The 19,899-nt window shown below is 43.6% G+C and overlaps 1 protein-coding gene across 1 annotated transcript in view; it reads right to left on the bottom strand.

Annotated features, from left to right (window-relative positions):
• pde9aa (phosphodiesterase 9aa) overlaps window positions 1–15,629 on the bottom strand; it is a 36,324-nt gene extending 20,695 nt beyond the window's left edge. The window contains 6 exon segments of the mRNA XM_078408617.1: window positions 4,785–4,855; window positions 4,943–4,997; window positions 8,517–8,560; window positions 8,715–8,792; window positions 9,407–9,477; window positions 15,561–15,629. Coding sequence (XP_078264743.1) covers window positions 4,785–4,855; window positions 4,943–4,997; window positions 8,517–8,560; window positions 8,715–8,792; window positions 9,407–9,477; window positions 15,561–15,629 — 388 coding nt within the window.
• Window positions 15,630–19,899: the final 4,270 nt, after the last annotated feature.

Raw genomic sequence — 19,899 nt, forward strand, 5'->3', positions numbered from 1 at the left:
CCTCGTACTTCATCTTTTCAGCCCGTATTGCCCGTTTTGTTACCTTCTGTTGTCCTATGAAAGTTTCCCAATCCTCTGGCTTCCAGCTACTCTTTGCTGTGTTATACATCTTTTCTTTTAGTTTTATTCCATCCCTAACTTCCTTTGTCAGCCACAGTTGCTTCCTACTCCCTTAGAATCTTTCTTCCTTTTTGGAATGAAATGATCCTGCATCTTCCGGATTATGCCCAGAAATTCCTGCCATTGCTGTTCCACCGTCATTCCTGCTAGGATCCCTTTCCAGTCTACCTTGGCCAGCTCCTCTCTCATGCCTTCATAGTCCCCTTTGTTCAACTGCAACACTGACACTTCCAATTTAACCTTCTCCTTCTCACATTGCAGATTAAAACTAATCATATTATGATCACTACCTCCAAGCGGTTCCTTTACCTCGAGTTCTCTTATCAAATCTGGTTCATTGGACAACACTAAATCCAGAATTGCCTTTTCTCTGGTAGGCTCCATTACAAGCTGCTCTAAGAATCCATCTCGGAGGCACTCTACAAACTCTCTTTCTTGGGGTCCAGAACCAACCTGATTTTCCCAGTCTACCTGCATATTGAAATCCCCCATCACCACAGTGGCATTACCTTTGTTACATGCCAGTTTAAACTCCTGCTGCAACTTACACCCTATATCCAGGCTACTGTTTGGGGGTCTGTAGATAACACCAATTAGTGTCTTCTTGCCTTTACAATTCCTCAATTCAATCCACAGTGACTCCACCTCGTCAGTCCCTATGTCACCCCTTGCAGCGAGAGGAACAGTTCAATCAAAGACCCTTCGTCAAAATGTCTGGGGAAGAATCTTCAACCTAAAACATTAACTGTCTAGAGATTTATGTCAACAGCAGGGGAGCAGGCCCTTTAGCCTACTGGTCCATGCAGACCATTAACCAGATTCTACCATTCGACAACACACTTGGAGCAGTTACAGTGGCCAATTAACTTGTCTTTGGTGGAAACCAGTTCACCTGAAGTCAACCCACAGGATTCCAGGAAGAATGTGCAAGCTCCACACAGACAGCACCTGAGGACCGAAGTCTCTGGACTTGTGAGGCAGCAACTCTCCTGGCTGTACCACTGTGGCTCCTTTCTATTGATGCTGCCTGATCTGTTAGGTGTTTCTGGAGTTTCTATTTTAATTTCCAGTTCTATCTAATAATAACTTTTCACAGAGATGTACAATACAGAAAGAGGCCATTTGACCCATCATGTCCATGCCATCCAGTCTGTACTAACCCCATCTCCTTACCTAGACAATTCAAGAGCTGGTCTAGACATTTGTTAAAAGAAGTAACCCCTCAGATCCCCTCCGAATCTTTCCCCCTTCCTTTTAACGTGTCCTCTGTTTTAGCTACCTCTGATAAGGGGAAACGTTTCCGATCTAAACCACTCTACCATGGACTTGTTGGATAATGTTGGTCCCTGTCATGTGGCAGGGTATGTCTCACTAATTTGATTGCGTTTTTGAGGAAGTGATGAAGGTGATTCTATGTGGAATATAGCAAGGCATTTGACAAAGTCACAGAGTAGGCTGATCCAGAAAATTAAGAAGCATGCACAAGAAACTACAGATGCTGGAATTTTGAGCAAAACACAAAATGGTGGAGGAATTCAACGGGTCAGGCAGCATCTCTGGAGGGAACGGAGCAACTACATTTTGGGTTGGGAGCCTCTTCAGTCTGGAGACTCACACTCCCTGACTCCCACCTCCCTTCCAGCTTTCTCTGCCCTACTGCACTCTGTCTGAAGGGACCCGATCTGAAACGTTGCCTATCCTTATCCTTGACCCACTGAGTTACTCCAGCACTTTATGTCTTTTTTTGGACAAATGTAGATTGGTTAGTTACTAAGTTAGCAAACAGCATCAACACTGTTGTTGTTGCAGACAATGAGAAAGACTGTTAAAGGATACAGTGGGATATAAATCAGTTATGGGCCAAGAAATGGCAGATTAATTAAACAAGTGCGAGATATTGCAGTTTGGAAGGTCAAATGTCAAAGGTTATAAGTAAGGGGAAAGTATATAGCTTCTGGCAAGACCCTAAACAGCATCTAGAGATTCAAGTTTAATATCTCCCTGAAAACATGACACGTAAGAGTGGTAAAGAAGGCATTTGGTATGGTTTCTCTCACAGGTTGGGGCATTGAGTCTAAGAATCAGGAAAGCATGATGCATCTTTATAAAACATTGGTTAGGCCTTGTGCTCTATAACGCTACCCAGAGCCCTACCATTCACTGGGTAGGTCCTGCCCATGTTACATCTGGAGTCTATATTAGGTTCATGCAGGGCCAGTTGTGCCAGATGACCCTGGGGGCAGAGATAGATCATGGTGGGCTCTCAGCAGGTCCGATTCAGAGCAGCTCTAGCTCGTGGAATAAACCAATAAAACATTGGCTCATCTGGAGTCTATATTTGGACATTTTAAATCCCCTGGTATGATAATCTTCTTATCCTGCAACTGTCTGCAATCTCCCAGCATATTTGTTCCTTTAATTCCCGTTGACTATTTGGGGCCCACACTCCCAACAAGATATTATCCCACATAGAGGACAATCCTTCAGTAATTTCATCCCGAACTACTGAGGTGATATTCTTGCTAATTAATAAAGCAACTTCCCCTTATTTTACCCACCTTTATTTTGCTTGTACTATGGAAGATTAAGCTGCAGGTCCCGTCCCCAAGGGCAAGTCAGTGGAGCAGCTGGTAGAGTCACTGCCTCACACCGTCAGAGAGCTGGGTTTGATCCTGACCTTGGGTACTGTATGTGTGGAGTTTGCATGTTCTGCTGTGATCACGTGGGTTTCTTCCAGGTGATCCAGTTTCTTCTCGCATCTCGAAGACATGCAGGTTTGTAGGATAATTGGCCCTCTGTAACTTGCACCAGTGTGTAGGATAGTGGATGAGAATGTGGGATAACATTGAACTAGTGTGAATGTGTGATCGATGGTCGGCGTTGTTGGTGGGCCAAAGGGCTTGTTGCCATGTTGTATACAGAGACATAGAGTGATACAGTGTGAAAACAGGCCCTACAGCCCAACTTGCCCACACTGGCCAACATGTCCCAGCTACACTAGTCCCACCTGCCCACATTTGGCCCACATCCCTCCAAACCTGCCCTATCCATCTACCTGTCTAGCTGTTTCTTAAAAGTTGAGATAGTCCCAGCCTCAACTACCTCCTCTGGCAGCTCGTTCAATACACCCCCACCTTTTGTGTCTAAAACTAAAACATAAGTACAGTGAGGTACAGCTACAATGACAATCTTCTTCCAGCAGCTTCACAGGTACAGATACACAAATACACAAAAACATCAATTAGACATCAATTACACTTAAATTCTGCAAGGCAAAAAACAAGACATTTGTGCAAAAAATAACTACAAAACAAGTCCATGGTAGAAACAGGGACCAACATTATCCAACAAGTCCATGGTAGAAACAGGGACCAACATTATCCAACAAGTCCTTGGTAGAAACAGGGACCAACATTATCCAACAAGTCCATGGTAGATACAGGGACCAACATTATCCAACAAGTCCATGGTAGATACAGGGACCAACATTATCCAACAAGTCCATGGTAGATACAGGGACCAACATTATCCAACAAGTCCATGGTAGATACAGGGACCAACATTACAGTCTTCCAATGGTTTCAACTAAACACCAAACAATTTCAACAACCAATTGTGTTTCTACTTTCTCCAGCTCCTCTCCCTTTCTCTGTCAGTCTCTTTCTCTCTGTCTGTCTCTCTCTCTCATTCCCTCTCCCTGTCTCTCTCACTCCCTCTTTGTCTGTCTCTCTCTCACTCCCTCTTTGTCTGTCTCTCTCTCACTCCCTCTGTCTGTCTCTCTCTCTCTCATTCCCTCGTCTGTCTCTCACTCCCTGTCTGCCTCTCTCATGCCCTCTGTCTGCCACTCTCTCATTTCCTCTCTCTGTCTGTCTCTCTCTCCTTCCACCACCCTTTGTCCATCTCACTCTCTACATCTCTCTCTATTTCACATCTGTCTCTTTATCGCTGTGTCTCACACCCTCATTTGCACAAACACAAATGCACGTACACATACATGCACGTACACATACTTGCACACAAACACACACTTGCGCACATACACACACTTGCACATGCACACACTTGCACACACACTTGCACATGCACACACTTGCATGCGCACACACTTGCACGCGCACACACTTGCACATGCACACACATGCACGCACACATGCGTGCACACACACACAAATGCACGCACACACACAAACACACGCACACGTACACAGACACGCGCGCACGCACAAATGCATGCACACACACAAATGCACGCACACACACATGCACGCGCACACACGCACACATGCACATATGCATGCCCGCACATGCAAGCGCACACACGCACATACGCACGCACACATACACACACGCACACACACAAGTGCACACATGCACGCGCGCACACAGGCACACACACGTATGTACACACACACACGCATGCACACGCACGAATACACACACACACGCACACACAAACGCACACACAAATGCACACACACAATGCACACGCACACACACACACACACACACACACACACACACACACACACACACACACACACACACACACACACACACACACACACACACACACACACACACACACACATTTGCACAGATGCACATTTCCTGTGCTTGGCACTTCATGCCATAAACTTTCTTCTGTGTTCAGCTCACACACGTACGCTCCACTCTTTTTTCCAATATGGCCAATCGATTTGTAACTTCAGATTTCAGTTCAGTGATCTTGAAAGCCCTGATTGAAAGAGAAACATTTAATGTCTCAGCCTCTTGCTTGAGTTAAGAGGAGTGAGATATTCACCTGTAACAATACGGCAATTACCTGGAAAACTGCTCCGCGACTTGTGCAAGAACACTCTGGAAAACTTCATCTTTCTCTGAAATCAGATGATTGGAGTGAAGGGAGTTTATTCGAGGCTTGTTGCTAATGTCACCTCCCAAAAAAACATGAATTTGAAGTAGATGGACTATGTAACATGTCGATTCCCCTGACTTGTCCCAGCTCCTACGCTGTCCAAATCCTAATCCCCGATTTCCCTAACATTCAGGAAGGATAGACCGAAAGGAAGAGGGGGTGGGTGGTATTTCTGGTTAAAGAGGAGATTAATGCAATAGCAAGGAGAGACGGTGGTGCTGGTTCGAAGGGCCAAATGGCCTCCTCCTGCACCTATTTTTCTATAAGATATTAGCTTGGACGCTTCAGAATCGGTATGGGTAGAACTGCGAAATAGCCAAGGGTTGAAATGCTTGTTGGAGTGGTGTACAGATCACCAATCAGCAGTAGGGAGGTTGGGGATAACATCAAGCAGGAAATTAGGGATGCGTGTAGCAACGGTACAGCAGTTATAATGGGTGACTTTAATCTACGTATAGATTGGACCAACCACATTGGTAACAGCGCTGAGGAGGAGGATTTCCTCAAATTTATACGGGATGTTTTTTCAAACCAATATGTAGAGGAACTGACCAGAGGGCAGGCCATCTTAGACTGGGTATTGTGTAATGAGGAAGGATTAGTTAGCGATCTTGTTGTGCAAAGCCCCTTGGGCAACAGTGACCATAATATGGTGGAATTCTGCATTAGGATGGAGAGTGACACAGTTAATTCAGAGACTTGGGTCCTGAACTTGAATAAAGGAGACTTTGAAGGTATGAGATGGGAATTGGCTAAGATAGATGGACAAATTATACTTAAAGGGTTGACAGTGGAGATGCAATAGCGAAGAATTAAAGACCGCATGGATAAACTCCAGAAATTGTTCATCCCTGTCTGGTGAAAAAATAAAACTGGGAAGGCAGCTCAACCGTGGCTGACGAGGGAAATCAAGGACAGTGTTAAATCCAAGGAAGAGGCAGATAATTTGGCCATTGGAAGCAGCAAACCAGAGGACAGGGAGACATTTAGAACTCAACAGAGGAGGACAAAGGAGTTAATTAAGAGGGGGAAAAAAGCACGAAAGAAAGCTTGCGGGGAATATAAAAACTGACTGTAAATGTTTCTTTAGGTATCTAAATAGAAAAGATTAGTGAAGACTAACGTAGGTCCTTTACAGTCAGCGACAGGTGAATTTATAATGGGAAACAAGGGAATGGTAGAACAGTTAAACGAATACTTTAGTTCTGTCTTCAATGAGGAAGACACAAACAATCTCCCGGAAATACTAGGGGACTGAGGATCTAGTGGGAGGGAGGAACTGAAGGGAATCCACATTAGTCAGAAAATGGTGTCAGGTAAACTGTTGGGACTGAAGGCAGATAAATCCCCAGGGCATAATGGTCTGCATCCCAGAGGACTCAAGGAGGTGGCCCTAGAAATCGTGGACGCATTGGTGATCATTTTCCAATGTTCTCTCGACTCTGGATCAGTTCCTGTGGACTGGAGGGTAGCCAATGTAGCCACTTTTTAAGAAAGGAGGGAGAGAGAAAAAGGGGAATTATAGACCAGTTAGCCTTACATCGGTGGTGGGGAAGATGCTTGAGTCAATTATTAAAGATGTTATAGCAGCGCATTTGGAAAGCAGTGACAGGATTGGTCAAAGTCAGCATGGATTTATGAAGAGGAAATCATGCTTGACTAATCTTCTGGAATTGTTTGAGGATGTAACAAGTAGAATGTATAAGGGAGAGCCAGTGGATGTGGAGTATCTGGACTTTGAAAAAGCTTTTGACAAGGACCCACGCAAAAGATTAGCGTGCAAAATTAGAGTACATGGTATTGTGGGTAGGGTATTGACATGGATAGAGAACTGGTTGGCAGACAGGAAGCAAAGATTAGGAATTAACGGGTCCTTTTCAGAATGGCAGGCAGTGACTAGTGGGGTACGGCAAGGCTCGGTGCTGGGACTCCAGTTATTTACAATATAAACAATTTAGATGAGGGAATTAAATGTGACATCTCTAAGTTTGTTGATGATAAAGCTGGGTGGCAGTGTTAGCTGTGAGGAGGATGCTATGAGGTTGCAGGGTGACCTGGATAGGTTGTGTGAGTGGGCAGATACATGGCAGATATGGTATAATGTGGATAAATGTGAGGTTATCCACTTTGGTGGCAAGCACAAGAAGGCAGATTATTATCTGAATGGTGTCAGATTAGGTGAAAGGGAGGTGCAACGAGACCTGGGTGTGCTTGTACATCAGTCACTGATAATAAGCATGCAGGTTCAGCAGGCAGTGAAGAAAACTAATGGCATATTGCCTTTTATTGCGAGAGGATTTGAGTTTAGGAGCAAGGAGGCCCTAGTGCAGTTGTACAGGGCCCTGGTGAGACAGAACCTGGAGTATTGTGTGCAATTTTGGTCTCCTAATTTGAGGAAAGGTATTATTGCTATTGAGAAGTGCAGCGTAGGTTCACCAGGTTAATTCCCGGGAACCAGGGGTCACAGTTTAAGAATAAGGGGTCGGCCATTTGGGCGTGAGATGAGGAAACATTTTTTCACCCAGAGAGTTGTGAATCTGTGGAATTCTCTGCCACAGAAGGCAGCGGAGGCCAATTCACTGGATGTTTTAAAGTGAGAGTTGGATTTAGCTCTTAGGGCTAACGAAATCAAGGGATATGTGAAAAAACCAGGAATGATTTTGAATGGCAGTGCTGGCTTGAAGGGCCGAATGGCCTGCTCCTGCACCTATTTTTATATGTTTCGAATCCATCCCGATCGCCCTGATCCATATTTCCCAATGTTTTACAATTCACCCCTGATTCCCCAGGCCATGATCTCCACGGTTTGCCTTCCCTGATTACACCATATCTCCACCCCTGACACTCTCAATCACTTTCTTCAATCCACCAAGGCACCAAGATGGAGCCCTCTCTCAACTTTCCTGAATCAATAAAGTCCTAATAACTTCAGAATGGACCATTGCTGACGAAGCAGAATAATCTGTAATCAGAGTGCGACTGATCATATCGTGCAGAAATAGGCCCTGTATTAGGACCATATCCTATTCCTTGACTATTTAAATGCCTCTTAATCACAGTAATTGTGTCTAATTGCACATCTCCTCTGGTGGTGCATCCACTCTGTGTGTAACATAAAACATAAAACATACTTTTCAAGTCACTTTTAGAATTACTTCCTCTCACCTTAGACCTGCGTTTTCTTGTTTTTGAAATGTCTTCCATGGGAAATGTCTTCAAGAAATGTCTTCTACATTATCTATATCTCTCATTATCTTATATACATCTATCAGGTAACTGTTCAGCCAACTTTGCTTCAGGGAAAACAAGCCCAACAAATCGAATTTCTTCCCAACATTAAAGTCCTCCAATCTGAATCAGGTAGAAATGTAATTCTGAGCAACTCACTGACAGAAGGTAACAAATGCACCGAATAACACTCAAAGCCAACAATCAGAAAGTGAGTGTAGGTGTGCACTTGACATGTAAAGAAGACCCTTACCTGATAACTGTGCACCCGGCAGAGTAATGACTCGATATGGAGTGCTGGAATGAAGAGATGAAAGAGATGGCTCAGAATGGTGGGAAAACTGAGACACACTGACTGGAAACCCTGAATATTCTTTTCTCACTACTCTACTGTTTACAGATATTATTAATCGACTAGTCACTGATGAACGGGCAGTCAGAATGTGAGTACCTCTCGGTATTCGAAGGCATGGTGGGATCGATGGAGATTATCGCGTTGTCTGCATCCAGCAGAGAAATAGCCGCACTCCTGCAACACACCTAGAAAATTAGACTCAGACATTTGATAAACGGTGGCTATTTCATCAGTCAATCTTTAGGAACGTGACAAACCCGAGAAAAGGCATGATTATTAGCGTAGAAACAAGGAACTACAGATGCTGGTTGACCAACGGAAGACACAAATAGCTGGAATAACTCAGCAGGTCAGGCAGCATCTGTGGAGAACATGGATTTGTTGACGTTTCACAGAGTGCTGGAGTAACTCAGCGGGTCAGGCAGCATCTCTGGTGAACATGGATAGGTGACGTTTCACAGAGTGCTGGAGTAACTCAGTGGGTCAAGCAGCATCTCTGGTGAACATAGATAGACTGACCCTTCCTCAGGATCAGTCTGAAGAAGGGTCCCGACCTGAAACGTCATCTCTCCATGATCCTCGCCACAGGAAACAGCCAGAATTTCCTTGTCAGCTTTATATTCTGCCGTGGGCTGAGGATGTTGGATGGGTCAGTGTGGAGTGGATATATGCAGAATCTACTCCCTACTGCCCCTGATCCAGGAGTGTTCAGGCCCTTGTTGTGTCCCAGGTGGGTGAGGCCTATGAGCCTGCTGTCTACGTAGGAACGAGGGTGTGATCAGCCTCACCGAGCCAGTCCTGCCGTGTTGCACAACAGCTCCTTGACGTCACTTGGACAGCAATAATGGCTGAAAAGCAGCTGTTGAAACAGAAGGAAAGGAACATTTTAACGACAGGCTGCACCATAAATAAAAGGAAAAACCAGAGAAGGTGGGCTGCAAAGATGGTCATTTGGCCCATCATAGCTCAGCCAGACACACAACGACTCTCAACATAATCCATGGCTCTTCAAGGTCACACTCAATCACTGTGTGTTCTGGGGCATCCGAGTAGGGTGAAGGGGGACCTGAATGAGGTGTGCAGAAATAGTTAGAGACCCTTGATATAAAACAGAATAAAGAACAGTACAGCACAGGAACAGGCCTTTGGCACACAATATCTACGCCTCACATCATGCACCATCCAAGACTGCAAGAAATTGCAGAGAATTGTGAACGCAGCCCAAACCATCGCACAAACCAACCTCCATTCCATTGACAGCATTTAGAAAGATAGCCAATAGGTGCAGGATCATGGCTGATCATCCAAAATCAGTACCCCGTTCCTGCTTTCTTCCCACATCCCTTGCTTCCATTAGCCCTAAGAGCTAAATCTAACTATCTCTTGAAAACATCCAGTGAATTTACATCTCAAGCTGCCTCGGCAAAGCCACCAGTATAATCAAGGATGAGTCGCACCTGGCTTCTCCCTCTTCTCCCCTCTCCCATTGGGCAAAAGGTTTAGAAGTGTGGGCATGCACACCTCCAGATTGAAGGACAGTTTCTTCCTGGCAGTTATCAGGCAACTGCCATGATCACATTGAATGGCTGTGCTGGCTCGAAGGGCCGAATGGCCTCCTCCTGCACCTATTGTCTATTGTCTATTGAACCATTCTATCAACACCTAGAGAGCAGTCCCAAACAACTATCTACCTCATTGGAGACCCTTGGACTATCTTTGATCGGACTTTACTGGCTTTATCTTGCACTAAACGTTATTCACGTTATTCCCTTTGTCATGTATCTGTACACCGTGGACGGCTCGATTGTAATCACGTATTGTCTTTCCGCTGACTGGCTAGCGTGCAACCAAAGTTTTTCACTGCACCTCGGTACATGTGTACTGAGGTACAGTGAAAAGTTTTTGTTTGTGTGCTGTCCAGTGAAAGAAAAGACTATACATGATTACAATCAATGCTGGCGTAACTCAACGGGTCAGGCAGCATCTCTGGAGGAATGGGTAACGTTTCACAGAGTGCTGGAGTAACTCAGTGGGTCAGGTAGCATCTGTGGAGAACATGGATAGGTGACGTTTCACAGAGTGCTGGAGTAACTCAGTGGGTCAGGCAGCATCTCTGGAGAGAAGCAATAGGTGACACAGACCGAAGAAGGGTCTTGTCCCGAAACGTCACCCATTCCTTCTCTCCAGAGATGCTGCCTGTCCCGCTGAGTTATTCCAGCATTTTGTGTCTAATCTTAGATTTAAACCAACATCTGCAGTTCCTTCCTACATATGATTGCAATCAAGCCATCCACAGTGTACAGATAAAGGATAACAGGTACAACATAAAGTGCAAAGACATAACATTCATGTCTGATAAAGTCCGATTAAAGATAGTTCAAAGGTCTTCATTGAGGTTGATGGGTCAGAACTGCTCTCGAACTGATGAGAGGATGGTTCAGTTGCCTGATAACAGCTGGGAAGAAATTGTACACAGTTCCCCTCAGCCTCCAATGCTCCAGAGAAAACAATCTAAATTTGTCCAGCCTCTTCTTGCAGCTAATACCATATAATCCAGGAACATCCTGGTAAACCTCTACAGCACTGTCTCCAAAGTCAGCAGGAGATAGAGGGACAAATATGTAGACAGATTCTGGAAAGTATAAGCAACATTGTTGTCGCAATGGGTTAAGTTCGCCAACATTGACTGGAACTTCCTAGTGTCAGAGTCTAAGACAGGACAGGATTTGTTAGGTGAAGGTTTTTTTTGAAACAGTATGTGGGTAGTCCAACCAGAGGAGAGACCATAGTACGAGAACAGGCACTTCATTGCACAAGATAGACACAAAAAGCTAGAGTAATTCAGCGGGACAGGCAGCATCTCTGGAGAGGAGAAATGGGTGTGTTTCGGGTCGAGACCCATCTTCAGACATGAAGAAGGGTCTCGATCTGAAAAGTCACTCATTCCTTCTCTCCAGAGATGCTGCTGGTCCCGGTGAGGTACTCCAGCTTTTTGTGCCTATCTTTGGTTTAAACCAGCATCTGCAGTTCCTTCCTACACACATCAGTGCAAAATGTCTGGGTCAAAGATGATGCCAAGAAAAACTCTTATCTGTCTGTGCATATCCATATCCCTCTGTTCCCTGTATATCCATATCCCTCTGTTCCCTGTATATCCATATCCCTCTGTTCCCTGTATATCCATATCCCTCTGTTCCCTGTATATCCATATCCCTCTGTTCCCTGTATATCCATATCCCTCTGTTCCCTGTATATCCATATCCCTCTGTTCCCTGTATATCCATATCCCTCTGTTCCCTGTATATCCATATCCCTCTGTTCCCTGTATATCCATATCCCTCTGTTCCCTGTATATCCATATCCCTCTGTTCCCTGTATATCCATATCCCTCTGTTCCCTGTATATCCATATCCCTCTGTTCCCTGTATATCCATATCCCTCTGTTCCCACCACCGCTGACAGCACATTCCAGGCAACCACCACCCTCTCTGCAAAAAACGTACGTCAGACATTTCCTTTAAACTTTGCCCTCACCGTACAGTTATGCCCTCCAGCATTTTATCAATATTTCCATCTTGGGAACAAGGTTGTGGCTGTCTACCCTATCTAAGCCACCCCCATCATAATTTTATATAGCTCTCTCAGGTCTCTTTTCAACCTCGGCCCTTCCAGAGAAAAACAATCCAAGTTTGTCCAACCTCTCCCTGTAGCCAATACCCTTTAATCCAGTCATCATTCTGGTAAACCTCCTCTACATTTTTAAATTTTCAGCTCCTTTCCAAAGCTTCACATCTTTCCTATAATGGGGGGCAAGAACTGTACACAAATGCAGCCTAGCCAAAGTCCTCTAAAGCTTTGTCATGACTTCCCGCCTCTTATACTCAATGCCCTGACTTATGAAAGCAAGCATACCATATGCATACCATATGCATACCATACCATATGCCTTCTTTACCACACCATCTACTTTTGTTTCCATTTTCAGGGAATTATAGATTTGGACCCCAAGATCCCTTTGTACATCAATGCTGTTGAGGGTCATGCCATAATTGTATATTTTCCCCATACATTTGACCTGCTAAAGTGCAACACCTCACATTTGCTTGAATTGAACTCTATCTGCCATTTCTCTGCCCATTTCTGTAGCTGATCTATATCTTGACAGCCTTCCTCAAAGTCTTCGAACCCAGCAATCTTGGTGTCATCGGCATACTTACTAACCAACCCGCCATTCAGCTTAGCATTCACTGCCGGTAACTGTGTGCATGCTCACCTGCCTCTCATTCAGAGACCGGTGGACATGGATTAGAAGTGGCTACAGGTAGATTTGCTGTAACATGCATTTCCATAAATAACACAAATTGGATACAATGTGAGTGATGAATTAGGGAACATTATTTGTATTACAGGGGTTGAATTGGTTATAATACAATTTAAAAGTTATTTTGGAAATTGGTAAGCAGGAAAAAAAGCTGCCTTGGATTGAATTGGTAGAGGGGATAAATAACCTGTTTAGATGTGGGCACTGCAGATCCTGGTTTAAACCAAAGATAGACACAAAAAGCTGGAGTAACTCAGCGGGACAGGCAGCATCCCTGGAGATAAGGAATAGGTGACGTTTTGGGTTGAGACCCTCCTGCTGAGGGTTTGGATGTTTGTTTAGATGTAACCTCCCTGCAGTAATCAGACATTATCCCTTAAGGGCACAGCTTGTCGGTTTCATTGTCTCTAAAACTGGGGAGCAATCATTTCTACTGACACTTGCACAGTTAGTCTCTTAATCAATGTAACATAGAGCGTTCAGTATTTTTAGTTTCCAGTAATGAAATCATTGCAATTGAAAAGACCTTTAGTTTTGAAAATCTTAGAAACATAGAAACACAGTAAATAGGTGCAGGAAGAGGCCATTTGGCCCTTCGAGCCAGCACCACCATTCATTGTGATCATAACTGATCATCCACAATCAGAGACCTGTGCTTGCCTTATCCCCATATCCCTTGATTCCACTAGCCCCTAGAGCTCTATCTAACTCTCTTTTAAATTCATCCAGTGAATTGCCCCCTCACTACCTTCTGTGGCAGAGAATTCCACAAATTCACAACTCTCTGGGTGAAAAAGTTTTTTCTCACCTCAGTTTTAAATGGCCTCCCCTTTATTCTTAGACTGTGGCCCCTGGTTCTGGACTCCCCCAACATTGGGAACATTTTTCCTGCATCCAGCTTGTCCAGTCCTTTTATAATTTTATACGTTTCTAGAAGATTCCCTCTCATCCTTCTAAACTCCAGTGAATACGAGCCCAGTCTTTCCAATCTTTCCTCATATGACAGTTCCACCATCCCAGCGTTTATCATATCATATCATATATCATATATATACAGCCGGAAACAGGCCTTTTCGGCCCTCCAAGTCCGTGCCGCCCAGCGATCCCCGTACATTAACACTATCCTACACCCACTAGGGACAATTTTTTTTTTTTTTACATTTACCCAGCCAATTAACCTACATACCTGTACGTCTTTGGAGTGTGGGAGGAAACCGAAGATCTCGGAGAAAACCCACGCAGGTCACGGGGAGAACGTACAAACTCCTTACAGTGCAGCACCCGTAGTCAGGATCGACCCTGAGTCTCCGGCGCTGCATTCGCTGTAAAGCAGCAACTCTACCGCTGCGCTACCGTGCCGCGTTAACCTCGTGAACCTACGCTGCACTGCCTCAATAGCAAAGACGTCGTTCCTCAAATAGGGAAACCAAAACGGCACACAATACTCCAGATGTGGTCTCACCAAGGCCCTGTACAACTGCAGAAGGACCTTTTTACTCCTGTACTCGAATCCTCTCGTTATGAAGGCCAACATACCATTACCTTTCTTCACTGCCTGCTGTATCTTGCAAGAAAAATATTTTTGTTATTGTGAGTCTGAAACCCATCTAACTCCTAAAGTTTTGGAAAGAACACTGAAGTGGTTTCTCGTGATGGTGTCTGAATTGCAGGGCATTAGCTGTAAGGAAGGATTGGGCAAACTGGGATCGTTTTCCCTAGCGCCTCGGAGGTTGAGAGGACATTTGATAGAAGATTGTGGATGATCAGCCATGATCACAATGAATTACGGTGTTGGCTCTAAGGGACAAATGGCCTCCTCCTGCACCTATTTTCTAAGTTTCTATGTTTAAGTATATACAATTATGAGAGGTATAGGTAGGATAGACAGTCAGAAACTGTTTCCCATTCCCAGGGGAAAGTGTCAAATACTAAGGTGAGAGGGGTGCGTGCGGGATAAGTTGTTTACACAGTGGGCAGTGGGAACGCACTGCAATGATGTTGGTGGCGCAGATGCCATAGTGATGTTTAAGAGGCTTTGAATATGCAGGCAATGGAGGGATATGGAACATGTGCAGGTAGAGGAGATCAGTTTAACGTGGCATCGTGTTCAGCACAGACATTGTGGGTTCCTGTGTTGTAGTGTTCTACGTTCTAACCTCCTCTGCCCTGTTGGCACAGTTGCTTTCATGACTCAATTTTGGATAACACGAGGTTCCTGTACCTAGGCACCTTGTGTACTAAACACATCAATACAGCATGATTAAGAGTGGGAGGAGGCTATTTTCTCATGTATCCTTTCCAAAAGATACAGAATAGGCAGCAATAATGGCAACTTCTTATGTGTGTTTGTGACAATAAAGTAGACGACTCCCCTCTGTCCAATGCAGAGTAGGAGCAAGATCCCTGCTCGCTGCTGCCACCTGCTGGACTGACTTGGAAATCCAACAGGGTTATGTTAGCTATTGGATCCCTTAAATGCTGGTTTACAACAAACAAATGCTTCTTGAGTCATCCACCTCTTCCAATAAACTGATCGGGTTCGTACCTATATTCTACAAATGTACTTCTGATGAAAAGTGCTCCTATCTACACCGAGTACACATTGTAACCGGTGTCACTACCTTTTGTGTGCGTCCCTCGACATCCAGGAAGATGGCTCTCGGCTGATAGGTGGAAGATGCAGATCCCATTGCACTGCAGCAGAACCGGTGAGAGAAACTCCAAGTCAGGGCGGCCAGCAGAGAGCTGGGTTGTGAGATTCTGTTGTGGGCGAGTGCTTAATCTCAGCCTCACACACTCACTGCTCACCCTGACACTGACAACTACACTCGCTGTCTTGCTAGTTCCTTCCTCACTCTCAACTGCCCACACGCCCAAATGTTTTGCATCATGTTCAGCTCATGTCTCTGGGCACTCAGGATTTCTATAGCAACATACAGAAGAGACAGAAGCATCTGGTCTTCATTTCTATAATTACCACAAATTGAGAGCCATTTTGAAAGTAATCTATTGGAAGTTAAAGACAATCAGTGGGATTAAGCTGATCCAGTCCCTGAACTAAATACGAAGCTATTCTGAGGATGGTCATTGTAGTTGATAAATTCTAGAAAGCCATTAAACAAGGAATTAAAAAGATATCAGAGTCTCCCAGGATAGACCGAGCATGGATTAGGTAGAAGAAAATTCTTTCTGCACTGTCACATCTAAAGATCCCAGAGAGTTCCACTGAGATAGAGTGTAAGCTTCTTCCTTCCTGCCAATCGAACATTCATAAGATATCTCTGTACAAAATATATGTGTGAACCTTTCTCTCATATGTCCTACTGGCTGAGCCATTCTCTTGATCCCTGAGCAGTGATTCTGTCCTTCACAGTTGGCACGCTCAACATTTACTGCCCATCCACATATGCCCTTGGGAGGATGATGGTGGGCTGACCTGTAGCCACTATGTGACTACTTGAGATAAATCTTTGGCCAAAGATGCTGGTGGTGGAGCACTCGTTGATAATCATGCCATCTTCTTGATGACTATTGACTTTGGTTTTATCGTGCTTTCTTGATGTCACACTATGTCAAATTCTCTCCTGATGTCAAGGTCAGTCACTCTCACCTCTCTTCTGGAAGTCAGCTTTTAGTCTACGTTTGGATCCATCCTGGCTGTGATGGGATCTGAGGTCAAGTGGTCTTGGCAAAACACAGTAGGTTAATGATGAATTTGTGTCGCTTAATATCATGGTTGACAAAGCTTTCTTCACAACTATATGTCAAACATCAGGCGAGGAGGTTTGTAAATCCTTTCTTCACACTTACTGGAATGCTTGATTATTGCTCAAAAATAATATTGGAACGATATAGGAGAACATACAGAATAATTAAGTGACTGAATTATTCTGGAAAGTGTTTATGTAAAGTGGACACAGAGCATTGACCAGAGCAGCACAAGAACAGGCCCTTCGACCCACAGTGTCTGTGCCAAACATGATGGCAAGTTCGCCTCTTTCAGATCTGCACATAATCCATATCCTTCAATTACCTGCATATTCAAAAGTCTTTTAAATGCCCTCTGAAAGAGAAGAGAGTCTCTGAAAGAGAAGATTGAATAGCAAATTGCCTGTCGTTTTAGAATTCCAAAGGGGCTTGATTATATTAACCTCAACCGCCTGATTCACCTTATGCAAAATAGTATATCAGAGACACAACTGTACCTGAAAGGGGAAAATCAATAATGTTTTGATCAACTGATGGAATTGATTGCCCATGGATAAGCGGAAACAGTGCATGTTAATTTAGCCAAAAATAAATTCGACAAATTTAAAAAAAATAGCACTTTGTGATGCTATTGAGATGAGTCATATCGTATTGAAACTGGCCCTTCAGCCCAACTCAGTAAAGCCACTCAAGTTTTTTGTAGCTGAGCTAGTCCCTTTCAACTGATTGTAGATGATCGGCCATGATCACATTGAATGGCGGTGCTGGCTCAAAGGGTCAAATGGCCTCCTCTGTACATATTATTCATGTATCTGGTATCTATGTATCTATGTAACTCCATTTGGCACATATCCCTCCAAACATTTCTTATCCATGTACCTGTCTAAACATATTTTTAAATATTGCCATTGTGTCACCTCTACAAATATTTTTGGAAGCTTATTCTGTATTTGCACTAATCTTTTAAATCTGTTCCCTCTTGTCATAAACCTGTGCCGACTAGTTCCCGACTCCCTCACCATTCACCTTATCTCTGCCTCCCGTGACTTTGTAACCTATTGATTTTGGGAACTATAGGTCAGTGAGTCTAACATCAGTGGTTGGAAAATTACAGAGATGGATAAGATGTACATTCTTTTAGATTAGGGATAGTCAGCATGGTTTTGTAAGTGGGAGGCCGTGTCTCATGAATCTGCTCGAGTTTTCTGAAGATGTGACCAAAAAGGTTGATGAGGGCAGAGCTGTAGACATTGTATATATAGATTTCAGCAACATATTGGAGAAGGTTCCATATGATAAGCTGCTCTGGAAGGCAAGGCAAGGCAAGTTTATTTATATAACACATTTCATACAGCAATGTCAATTCAAAGTGCTTTACACAAGAGCATAAAAATACAGAACAAGGAGAAAAGGTAGGAAATACAAATAATATCAGTAATAAAATAAATAAATAATAGTTATAAGTAAGATTAATAGAGTAATGGGGGGTCATGACAGAAGCCACCTCGTGGCGATGCCCTGGAAAAGACGTCATGATGCACTCTGTAACGCGTCTGGTGATCAATTCTGTTAACATGTTAGATGCCGACAGAAGCCAACAGCGAGCTAATGTCATCTGACACACGAGCGAACGATAGAGTAATAAAATGAGATAAAAAGTAATAAGATATAAAAAGTTATAAGAATAGACCAAAAGTAAGTAGAGTGACAAGAATAAACGTGCTAGTCATCGACACTGCAGAACATGAAGGTTTTAAGCCTAGTTTTGAATATATTTAGAGTTTGGGCTTGTTTGAGTTCTTCGGGGAGTTTATTCCAGATGCACGAAGCAGAGTGATTAAAACTGTGCTTCACTGTGTTTTGTTTTTTCTCTTGGAGTGTTTAATAGACTGGTCCCAGCTGACCTCAGGGGCCTAGCTGGAATGTAAGGTGAGAGAAGGTCTGATATGTATTTTGGTCCAAGACCATTTAGTGATTTGTGGACAATTAGGAGTACTTTGAATTCGATTCTCTGACTGACTGGTAGCCAGTGTAGAGATCTGAGAATTGGTGTAATGTCTTCAAATTTTTTAGCTTTTGTTAAGACTCCAGCAGCGGTGTTTTGGAAGAGCTGCAACTTGCGAACAGCCCCTTTAGATAGGCTTGTCAGAAGACCATTACAATAATCAAGCCTATTCAAAATAAATGCATGGATGAGCTTTTCAAGGTCTTGTTTAGACATGAAACCTCTAACTCTTGCAATGTTTTTCAGGTGATAGTAGGCTGATTTAGTTATTGAGTTTATGTGGCTGTTGAAGTTTAGATCAGAGTCTAGAATTTCACCAAGATTTCTGACCTGGTTTTTAGTCTGAAGAGAGAGAGAACCAAGGTGGGCACTGACTATCGACCTTTTGTCATGTGCACCGAAGACAATTATCTCGGTTTTATCTTTGTTTAGCTGGAGAAAATGGTGTCTCATCCAGCTGTTTATCTGTTCAATGCATTGATGGAGACTATCGATGGGACTATAGTCATTTGGAGAGAGGGCTATGTAAATTTGAGTGTCATCCGCATAGTTATGGTAGGCAACTTTGTTGTTTTTTAAGATGTATCCTAATGGAAGCGTGCAGAGATTGGATAAAAGAGGGCCAAGGATTGATCCTTGAGGAACTCCACATGTCATTTTAACTTGATTGGAGACAATGGAGACATAATAGTTTGGTAGGATCTAAGCCAATTTAAGACAGTACCTGAAAGTCCAACCCAGTTTTCTAGTCTGTCTGTTAAAATGTTGTGGTCTGCACTAAGGTCAAGCTGTACTAAAACTGACATTTTTCTGGAATCGCTATATAAACGGATGTCATTTAAGACCTTGATCAGGGCCGCTTCAGTGCGATGTAAGGGGAGAAAGCCTGATTGAAAGTTGTCAAATTGGTCATTTAAGGTCTAATTGTTTCTAAGTTGTTGGTGGACAGCTTTTTCAATTATTTTACCTATAAAGGGTAAGTTTGATATGGGTCTGTAATTGTTGAGTAATAATGGGTCTAGGCTACTCTTTTTTAATAGCTTAATAACTGCAGTTTTTGGAGTTTCTGGGAAATTTCCTGATAGAAGGGAATTGTTGATTATTTGTATTAATTCACTCACCAAGCAGCTGAAAATGTTTTTAAAAAAGCTCGTGGGTAGAACATCGAGGGCACAGGTAGATGTTTTAAGATGAGACATGATTTCATCGAGAGTCTTGTAGTCGATGGTGTTAAATTGTGTCATTAT

This window comes from Rhinoraja longicauda, chromosome 12 (genome assembly GCF_053455715.1).
Source record: "Rhinoraja longicauda isolate Sanriku21f chromosome 12, sRhiLon1.1, whole genome shotgun sequence".
Lineage (NCBI taxonomy): Eukaryota > Metazoa > Chordata > Chondrichthyes > Rajiformes > Arhynchobatidae > Rhinoraja > Rhinoraja longicauda.